Here is an 11,274-nt window from a genome sequence, read left to right on the forward strand (position 1 = left end):
AAAATTAATTTAGAACCCATTTGGCCCCCATTTTGGGGAAATGAAAATATGTGGAATAATATATATATATATATATTTTTTTTAAATGAGCGATTGAAAAAGAAGTAAAAGTTTTTAATTAACGTGTAATATTATTTTATGAAAAATTGTGTAATTAAAAATAAGAAAGAGAAAAATGAAATGTAATAAAATTAAAATTAACGGAGGCCAAGCAGGGGCTTAAAGTTATAATTGTAAAGATTAAATAAAAATAATTTTGAAAAACTGTACATGATTCAACTCTACTACAGGACTTCAATTGAAACAAATATCATCGTAAGTCTTCATTCTATAATATTTACTAAATGATAAGACTTAAAAAATCATTATTTTTATATTAGAAAATAGTTTCAGTAATTATTTTATATTTAAAATTATTTCAAGAATGATTTTTAAAATATGAAATCAATATTACTGATTGTTTTTTGACCTTTTTTAACATTTCATCAAAAACATTTATACAATAAGAGAAAATGCATTGAAACATCTTGATATAGATTAAAAAAAAAAAAAAAAAAAAAAAAAAAATTACAATAGCAAATTGGATAACGTAATTTAAAACTGAAATAATAATTTGTACAAAAAAAAAAAAACATTTGTAATACGTAAATATAATATACTGAATTTTAAATAAATAGTGGGTAATACTACACTTTAAAAAATACTATAGTTTTTGAGAGTAACTGCTTGAAGAGAGCAATAAGAAAATGATTAAATATATTTAAATTATAGAAAAAAAAATTCAGAAACTCCAACAGAATTTTGGAGGGGAAAAAACCCAAATACCATTGATGGCCAACTTTTCGCCACCCAACTCAGAATTTTTATTTGCTAATAACACGATCGATAATTGTTGCCAATGTAATCCCCACATAGTTCAACCTCCTTTACACCTCAAGCCACGTCCATTTCATTGAACTTTACCCAAGTATCTACTTTAGAGCTCAAAAATTATTTGAAGCTAAAACCCCGTTCATTATGGTGTTTAATATTAAATACTAAACATATATTATGACAACATTTTAACCTTTGAATCAGATACAGATCTAATGCTGAACGACATAAACCATTGCAAAGATACCTCTAGTGGCAGAAAATAATTCAAAATTACTGGTCAGTTGAAAACATAATCGCGTACTGGCCGTACAAGCATTACGAAGTGTAGCATACATCATCGGTGTACCGTCAAAGCCGAGACGTCATCAAAACCATCCAGCCTTTATTTGTCAAACTCCCATATCACACCTCCATCCTCTACACATCAGTGAAAAAATGAACACTATCATAAATTTTGAATCATTGCATGCACACTATGAGTGGAGGAGAAAAAATGTTGCAGCTGGACAGGTAAAACTGAACAACAGCGACTTGCATTATTATGAATCATTAAGTATATGTAGTTTATATGGTACTTGTTGCAGCTGGACGGAATCTTCTAAAGAGTATCTGGCGAAGGGATCTAATTCAATCAAGTGAAACTGAAATAATTTAGAGCAAATGACATACCTTTGACTTTTTTGTTTATCCAGGTTTCAATCAGCATGCCGGCACCAACTCCAGCTGCGATCCATGCCCCATAAAAAGCGATGGCAGATGGTAAAGATTTTCGCGGAAGGAAATAATAATCTGGAATTTGCCTCATCTTTTTTGGCAGTCGTTTCTTCATAACGCGTCCAGAATCAGAATCTTTGGTTGTTGATTCACCAATATTTTTCCAATCCATTTCTTTCAACAGATCTTTCTCTTCCATGCCCATGATCAGAAATTTGTCTTCCAATCAGGATTCTGGTTCAAATTCAAAAATTTCATAAAAAATGGATGTCATGAATGGAAGGTGGTGTAATCAAACTAAAAAGGAAATAAGCGAAGAGAGGTAGGCAGGTTATTCTACCACTTAGTTTAGGTCACCTTTGATTTGAAAATAGCATTTGAACTCCAAAAAGGGCCATTTTCACTGCACCATCGTAGGATAATATAGCTTTTTATGTATCCACCCGATGTGGTATCTATTTATTTATTTATTTATTTTTTTCGGACGAGCAGAATTCCATATATTTTCTCTAGAAACTAAAATGATATAAAACTTTATACAAAGCTCAACATCATCATACAATCATAATAGCAAGTGCAAAAATGAAATAATCTCCAGATTTCAAATTAAAATTCTTATTTCCTAAAAGAGTATTTAGTATCACTTAGTCGTGCAACTCTAGCTTGCACCCTTGCTTCACTTTTTTCTTCCCCTGTTTTACTGAGTTCCAATCAACTAAATCTTTACATTCAAATAATAAGAACTATTTCTTCAGCCCTTCCCTCAGGGCAAAGCAACAAGCAAGATTTGATTGGATGAGGCAAAGAAATGAAGAGTCTCTAAAATTTAAATGCCCATGTAAATATTATCAAACGAAAACTACACAGACCATTTCCTAGAAGAAATCCAGCTCAGATTTGGTCAAGCTTTGCATAGCTTGGAAAATGCCAAACGCTACTGGGTGGGCAAGGAGTGAGTCCCTTTTTTTTCTTTTTGGTTAGTTCAAATCGATCGAGGAAACTTAGTTCTTCAAATACCATTCAAATTAATCCATCCGTTGCTCGAATTTGATTCTTAAAAAGCTAACTCATTCAAAGAACACGTGTGGGAAACCATATTGTAACACTGGTAAAGATTCTAAGCAATCTTGAACTGCTTGAAACTCCTCTTGAGATGGCTCTATAACATTCGAATTTTAATCTTTGAAGTGTAGGACTTCTAGTACTTTGTCAGAAGGTTTAAACAACAGCAACTTTAGTCCCTAAAATCTTAGGTTTGTAGAGCATACAGAGTGCTTGGATGTAAAATCTGGAAGAAAGTGGACACTTGAATTAGAAGTGATACATAAATTTCTTTGTCATGCATTGCATTGTTCACAAATGCATAGAATGTCACCTTTTGCGTGTAAACCACTATTTTTTATATCAGTTAAGCATGGTGGACAATCTACCACCACTTCCCAAAAAAGAAAGGTACAAAAAAAAAATGGATATGCAAATGAAGAGAAACGGTAGCTCCTCCAAAACTAAATATGGCCCCTGTTTAGCCTGAGGGTTCTAGTAAATTAATGATAGACACACAATTCATTCAACATCGAATTAGTTTATAATGTTGCTTTTGATTTTCTTGAGAAAATGTCAGCTTCGTATACCTCTCTTTGAATTAGAGACTGCTATTAGAACTTCAAAGGGATGATGCTTCACTTCTCTTAAGCATAACGTGGAGCAGAAAAGCTTTATCTGACCCCAACATAAACAGGCCAATTAAACTATTCCGCGAAGGGAAAAAAATCAATATTTTCAGAAGAAAATCCAGCAATGTAGCAAAAAAAAAATTCCCAACCCACCCTCTTCGGTGGATCAAAAGAGAAAAATAACACATGTCGAACAAACGAAGATATATATATATATATCAAAAGAGAAAAATAACACATGTCGAACAAACGAAGATATATATATATAAAGGTTGTATGTGCATGTAATAAAACTCATATATCAATGTGGAAAAGAATTGATGGAAAAAAAGACACTCAAAAAGTGAATTAACACCTAAATACCTCAGCTGACGATAGCATTTCAGAATTGAAATTCCCTGACATTGTCAAATAATAACGTTGGATTTTTGAGTTCTAATTCCCATTATTAGGAGAGATCGATTTCTCATTCCTAAGCTCCAGTGTACTAAATCATTCGAATTCAACAGCACACCAAGTCCATTTTACTTGCACGCTTTTTAAACCACAAGGGAATCTGTAAATGTCTCAAGTCATTTTTTTAGATCAACAAGATGAAAACAAAATGCTCCAGAGTACCACTTTTGTTCAAAAATGGGTATGCCACAATGAAATCCACACATCTAAGCGAAAAAAGGGAAAACAAGAAATTATAAATGCAAGCCCATTGCTTTTCACCAAGAATTGGGCTCAGGAGAATTGATTGGGCTTGAAGTAGAAGTACCGTTATAGCCTGCTCCATCAGCACACACACATGAGGTCTACCAATCACCTTAAGTCACAAACATCCTTGTACCCAGCTTGACCCAAACTCAGATACTAGGCTTATGCTGCTTGTTACCTTGAGAAATCAATCAAAAGGATCAAATCCATCAAGTCGCAAAAAATCCTCCCTAGCCGGGTTCTATCACCAATACCAATATGATTGGGACTCTTAACACACTCTCTTACTTAAGGACTCCCATTTTAATGCAGTCCGTCCATAAACAAATACACCATGTCGAAGGAAATCCCATGCTTATGAGCAGAGGCCATGATCACAGTTGAAATTAGCATGTATGCAAAGCTCGACCTCATGAATGGTGACTTTGATTTCCTTGAGGGAAAAAGAGATCAAGATCAAGGCAAACCAAAGATGGTACTCCACTAGCAAAGTAGGATCATGCACTACAACTCCAGTTGAACAATTGAGGTTGTACTAGGGATCCTTTAGCACTGCACAGGAGCCCAAATTGACATATACACACTTCAATGTCAACCTAATACATAACAGAGTGTAAAGTCCTGTGCTACAGGATCATCGCCTAAAGAGTTATTGATAACCAATACATTTAAGTGAGGCCTTATATGTTTATAGACTAATTTTCCATGCTCATGAGAGGACTCATTAAACATTAGTCCATGACAAGTGCATCTACCTGGTTGCAATCTTATCAGAACTTATGTTTCAGGCAGCAGTATGCATACATCAACCATCTTTGGTGCACATATTCTAATGTATTGCAAAACGTCATGAATCTGTCATCTAATGAGCCAATGGGGAAAGAAGAGAAGCAGAACCAGTTGAAGAGAAGAAGGAAAGGAAGAGGAGGAGCCAACCGAAAATTCCATCAACATATTAGTAAAATTGAAACCTAGAAATAATTAATCCAGGAATCTTTTTCCCAATTGCAAGACTTTTAAAAAGTCAATGGAGTATAACAATTCACCAGTTTGATTTTTGGAATTGTAAACTGTACATCAAAACAGCAGCAATAATCAACAACCTGCCTTCAAAAAACACCTTTCCTTGCTGCCTAGACAACCAAAAAATCCAGCAACAATACCAACGACATCACTTAATGCTTCCTAATTACATCACCCATACAAGCAGCAAAACCATCAAAAGACACATCAAACACCGTTCATCCAATCAAATGGTGGATACTATATTTAAGTTGACATAAACGAGGGTCGTTACATTCAAACACAAATAGAAAGCGTAAAATATTGAATCATTCAGTTACGACATAAGAAACATACACCAAGCGTAGTTTAAATATAAAAAACCCAAATTCTTGAGACAACATTGCATCGAGGAACTTCATTAATAAAATTAGATAAAGTAGATAAACTAAAATTTGACCTATGGATATGCCAGACAACAATACATAGGGCTTGTCATGCCCAAGACAAGCATTTTGATCAAAGAATTTCGAAGCTTTTTGTCTTGCCTTCGGTATCCACTTATTAAATGGAGAAACGAAATCTATGTTCGAAAACTTACCCAAATAGCTAACTTAGTAGCGTCTTCTTCCTTCGGTTCTGGTAGCGGTAGGTGGGTCGAACTCCTTGTTTGACAAAGATCACCGGATTCGCTAGTTTTTCGCCCTAGAATTTTTGGGGTATTTCGCTTGTGTTGAATTTGTTTATTTATTTATTATTTATTATTTTTTAACAAATAATAAATGTTGCAATCCTTGTTACAATATACACATTTTGCAACATTCAATTGAACATTAAAAAAATAATAATAATAAATAAATTTTTTGCAACATTTAAAGAACGTTGTAAAAAATAAAATTTTTCACAATAATGAATTAATATTGTGAAAGACTATGTATTAAAGAGTTTCAGCAACAGGCATTGAATATTGCTGTAGAACTAAGTTTTAAAAGTATTCATTAAACATTGTAAAAAATTAAATTTTTCGCTAAGTTCAAAAAACGTTGCAAAAATTGAAAATTTTGCAATAGCTAATAAACATTGGAAAATGCTATATATTAAGATTTTCAACAATAGTCGTTGAATTTTGCTACAAAACCAAGTTTTAACAACAATTATTAAATATTGCAAAAAATAAAATTTTTGGCAACATTCAAGGGACGTTGCAAAAATTGAAACTTTTCAAAACAGTCAATAAACGTTGTAGAAGGCTATATGTTAAAAATGTTACAATCCAAATTTTACTAGTCAGAAACTAAAAGTTGAATTGTCAAAATCAAAGTCAAATAGGAACTAAAATAAAATAAATTACTTTATTTGGGACTTAATTTATTATGGAAAATATTTTGAAGGTTTTAAGTTGGACAAATAAAATTTTGGGATTTACTATATATTTTTGAAAGTTTAAGATTTAAAAATGGACTTCCTTAGTAATTTAAGTTAGTGATCCATTATTTTATTCCATTAAACCCATTTTACACCAAAAACACGCACACAGAGTTGACATCGGGCATAGAAGTTGGGGAGGAGGAAAAATCAAGAAAAATGAAGAAAAAAAAGTGGGGAAAAAAAGAGAAGAAAAAGAAAGAAGAAGAAAGAAAAGAAGAAAATGAATGAAAACTTGGATTCAAGCTCTTCAATTTCTTCAATAGATAAAAGTCATAATTTTTTAAAGGAATGACGATGTTGAATTTTCTAGGATTTAAAGTAGTTGGTTTAATTTGTGAGCATAACTTATAGATTAAGAGAAATTAATACCATACTTTGATGAAGTTCATTGATTAGTTAATCTCTGTATACCTTAAGTTGAGAAAAACAAATTTTTAGCAAACCCTAGATTTTATAGTGGATGCTTGAGTAAAGATTATATGTGGATATGATTATGTGATGGAATTATTCACTTGAGAAAATGATTTGATGGAGCAAGATATATATTAAATTGGTTGTAGTGGGATTACTAGTTTTCACTAGAATAAAATGGATAAATTATTTTTATGCTTTGGTTGAAGGTTACCTTGAGGAATTAGTTATTAGAAAATGGATGAGAATAAAGTGGAATTAGCTCCTACTGATCAAAGGAAAATTTGGGAAATTTATTCAAATATCGGAAAATCTAGTTTAAGTACTATCATTACAGATAAAAAGGTTTCTTGTTTTGACAGTGATTAAATTGGAGCAAGGAGATCTGAAAAGCTTATGTACCTTCCTAGGCTATAGCTTGACTTGTGATTGGATAAAAATTTATTTTTTAGAAATTAGTATTTATTAAATTTATATTAGATCAAAAAATCTATTATTCCATACATTTGATTTGATATCATGATTTTGAGAAAAAATACATCTTATAATCAGTTGTTTTTAAAGTTAAATTCAGTTTAGTTAAATAATTTCATTAGCGTGTTATGTAAGTATTAAATATATCAATATATCTAAAGTTATTTTTAAAATCACTTGAAAGTACACAGGTAATTTTACCCTAGTCTGCACTGGTGTGAATGTATTTTCACATTGTATGACTTCATATGGTTATTTTACCCTAGTCTGAACTGGTGTGAATGTGTTTCTACAATGTATAATCAGTTATGGTGATTTTACTCACTTTATACTATTGTGAATGTGTTTTCATAGTGTACGACCTGATTATAGCCTTCCGGTAGCTTTGCTCGCGTATGATCAGAATTGCAGAATTTCATAATTAAATAGCTTTGCCATGTATATCGATACATGAGTAATGTTATTCCAGGTACCTTTTTGGTGTGATTTTCCATTATTATACAGCTTATCAGGTTTTAGATTATAGAATTTAGTTTATTCGGTTTTTCAGAGTAATGATTTCAGCTTATAGTTTCGTGAAAGTATATTTTCACTTATATTTACTGATATCAGACTATTTATATTTAGTATACCTTACAGTTGTTCATCTAGAATTAAAAACAAAGAATTTTATGATACAATCATGTTTAGCTTTAAAAGTGTTACTAAATTTCAAAATTTCTCAAAGTTTTAATAGAGCACAATTTTCAGAAAATATGTATAAATGGAAAAATTATACTTATTTGCAAATTATCCACTCACTGATCTATAAGTTCATATATCTTTTAACCTTTTTCTTTATCAGATAGTAGCCAAGTTGAACAGCTTTGTAGCCCATTGATCTATTAAGTTGAGGTGCGTATTGTCATTAGTTGTATGACCCATTTTGTCAGTTTAGACAATTCATATTTTTAAGATACATGCATTTTAGTCAGGAAATGTATCCATATCATGGGCTCATTGCATATTTGATATATTTTGATTATGTTGGTTTTTTAGTGTCCGTGACTTGTTAAGAAGTGTAAATTTTATTCATGTGAACTTTATTTTGAATGGTTTATATTCAAAGGGACTGGCTATATTTTAAAGAAAATTCTGCCAAATTTTTTATAAAAAGTATTTTACAGTTAAAATAGGTCAAGTTGCCTTGGTGGTGGGTTCGGTACTTAGCTGGTATCTATCATCGACGTATGGCATGTGTCGAGTCTAGAAGGGTGATTCGATATGGGTCTTGTCAAAAAGTTTCAGCAACAAGCATTGAATGTTGCTATAGAATTAGATTTTAACAATATTCATTAAACGTTGCAAAAAATTAAATTTTTCACAATATTCAAGAAAACGTTGCAAAAGGAAAAATTGGCAACATGCAATTAAAAAGGGTCATCAAAACTTAATTAAATTAATCAATGTCAACATTCACTTATTAAAAGTTTGTGATAGAGCCTTTTAGCAATCAGTTTTGCAACAGACCTTTGTTGTTATGGTGAATAAATTCTAAATCATGAACTTCTAGTTTTTTGGATCACGAACTTCCAGCTTTTAATTGCACGAACTTGATGATTCAAACATCTAAGTCTTCTTTGGAATTTTTTAAAGTCAATACTATACCAGTGGGTGGATGCATTCTTTTAATTAAATCAAGAAACTAATTTTTGAATTAGACATATAGAAGCCCGAAAAATAAAATGAAATTAGGTTCATTTTTTATGTGATAATTTAACACCACGAGCCTAGCCTATAGATGAACATTATGCTCGGCCCGTATAAGAAATGAAAAACCCAATACTAGTCAAATATGTCTTAAAATGAATTTCTTTACAACCTTGTGGTGGTTCAAAGTTCAACCCAGGTCCGGCCACCAACATTTTTTTAAAAATTCTTTTGATGAAGTTGGGCGAAATTATTTAATGTTTTCCCAAAGTTTTGACCCGATGGTAAAGATTTATTTTATGTATAGTAAAATTCATTCGCGAAAATGTTATTTTTCAAAACGACGGAACTATAAGTAAAAGAGATTTTATAAGTTTTTACTTGAGGATATATGTTAATATTTTTAAGTTGAATAAAGTTTAGAAAAAAAATGATGACAAATATATAGTATTATATACACACTTTCCATGAAATATGCCCCATTAATTGGTATAAACAAGTCAAATAAATTTCAATTAAACACACACCTTATCACAGGTCATTATAATGTAACTTAAAACCTTTGCTTTTAAAATGTTTTTAAATCCAGAATTTGGGAATGAAACCTCCAAGTTAGCCAATTAACCAATTTAAAATTTCTCTTAAATTGGGGAATGAGGAAAGCCACTGTATTGTTTGCCTTCCATTTTCAAATTTCGTTTCTTTCAACTTATACGTGTAATCATAGATACACATACAAACGTAACTGATCAAAATTGTTAGGAATGAAACCGGCCATTTACTATTTTTGACCATTTTATGGCTGGCAACGTCCTGTTATATTGAAGTTTTAATTTCCAATTCTACAAATCATTTATATTCTTCAAAGTTTCAAATTAAGGTAGGTAAAGGTGCAGGTATTTATTTCATTTTCAAATTATGATTTTTCGTTTAAAAGATTGAATTAAACGGTACCTTCGAATACGGTGTTTCGATACCATTATAGTTTAAATGAAGTTGTACTTTCGGGTACGGTGCTTCGACACTACAATTGTTGAATAATCATTCTCTGGTTCTATGTGTTATAATAATGCTATAGAAATTGGATTTTGTTGGAAATCCATCTACGTGCGACGGTATGAATCTATAGTTCGAAATTTCTAATTTAAGAACGAAATGCGCCGTTAATATCTATTGAATTTCAAACTTATAGGTTAATTCCCTTCCTACAGGTTGAATGGATTTTCCTTGGGGCGGGATGATGGTAAAGGATGATGCGACATGCCATGGAGAAAGTCAGTGACTTGAAAATTTTAATCAAATCATGAAATGTTTACGTTTATTTTTTTGGATTTCTACGGACGACATATATGGAACTCTTCTAAGAATATTTCTTTATGAATAAATAATGTTTAAAAGTAGATATGTATCATAGAAATAAATTTACAAATCACCGTTTACAAAAAAAAGTTAGCGATTCAAAGTCTTGCTATCTCTTCAAAAATTTCAGTCTCTGCCTCGTTTTTAAAAATTCATAACTCTTTCGTTAATTGGAATTTTTATTCAAAGTCAGTGGTGTTGGATAGCCTCATAAGTCAGCTACTGAATGAACCTAGAATCATGTCAATCTGATATCGATAGAATTTTATATGTCGCATAAAGTAAACTGCATTGGGTAGTGTTGCCATTTTTCAGCTTCTGCCCTTGATTTCAAAAATTCATAACTCACGTGTTATTTGAAATTTTTGGACGATACCAATTGGGTTTGATAGTCTTAGGGGTTAGCTACTGAGTATAGTTGAAATCATGTCGATTCGATGCGTGTAGAATTTTATATGACACTTAAGGTAAGCTGCGCTGGGTTACGTTCCAGCCCGAGTCACTGCGGGGTTTTGAAAAATATTTTAGTACCATATGTGCTGCCGATGGGAGCCAATTTTTGGATATGCCATATTATAAGGATTTTTATACTTTATAAAAAAATTTCATGAAGTTTCAAGGTTGATAGTTATGCAAACAAATTTATTTTGACAATTACCATTTGAGATAAAAACTAAAATAGTAACATTACTTTTAAAATTTTGCCAAAAATTTCTCGTTAATAGTCGTTACATGCATGGAATCCATTCTAAAAATATTTTTGAATTTTTTTTCTTTTAGTATTGAATTATTTTTTTAAAAGAAATTCTTGAATTAAATTCTAAAATTTAATCTTTATACCTTCCACTATAGTTAATTAATTTACGGCTAAAGTACAGTTAATCTTATGACGCTTCGATCCATGTGGATCGTGGCGTTATAGGACAATTGATAAAAGCAAGAAAAA

The 11,274-nt window shown here is 31.3% G+C and overlaps 1 protein-coding gene across 1 annotated transcript; it reads right to left on the reverse strand.

The window, feature by feature from the left end:
- Positions 1-925: 925 nt before the first annotated feature.
- On the reverse strand, positions 926-5,719 carry LOC111389824. Its single transcript, XM_023014802.1, has 3 exons — positions 5,569-5,719; positions 1,546-1,824; positions 926-1,293 (listed from the first exon to the last, which is right to left on the reverse strand). The coding sequence occupies exons 2-3, from the start codon at positions 1,793-1,795 to the stop codon at positions 1,259-1,261; spliced, it is 285 nt and encodes a 94-aa protein (XP_022870570.1). The 5' UTR covers positions 1,796-1,824; positions 5,569-5,719; the 3' UTR covers positions 926-1,258.
- Between the last annotated feature and the right edge of the window lie 5,555 nt (positions 5,720-11,274).

Source organism: Olea europaea, unplaced genomic scaffold, assembly GCF_002742605.1.
Source record: "Olea europaea var. sylvestris unplaced genomic scaffold, O_europaea_v1 scaffold626, whole genome shotgun sequence".
Classification (NCBI taxonomy): Eukaryota; Viridiplantae; Streptophyta; class Magnoliopsida; order Lamiales; family Oleaceae; genus Olea; species Olea europaea.

Bases quoted from the DNA above. Each gene is read 5' to 3' on its own strand.
- LOC111389824 (XM_023014802.1), bottom strand. From the start codon at position 1,795: ATGGGCATGGAAGAGAAAGATCTGTTGAAAGAAATGGATTGGAAAAAT. The intron at 1,294-1,545 runs GTATGTCATTTG...ACTGATGTGTAG, and splicing joins GATAAACAAAAAAGTCAAAG to AGGATGGAGGTGTGATATGG.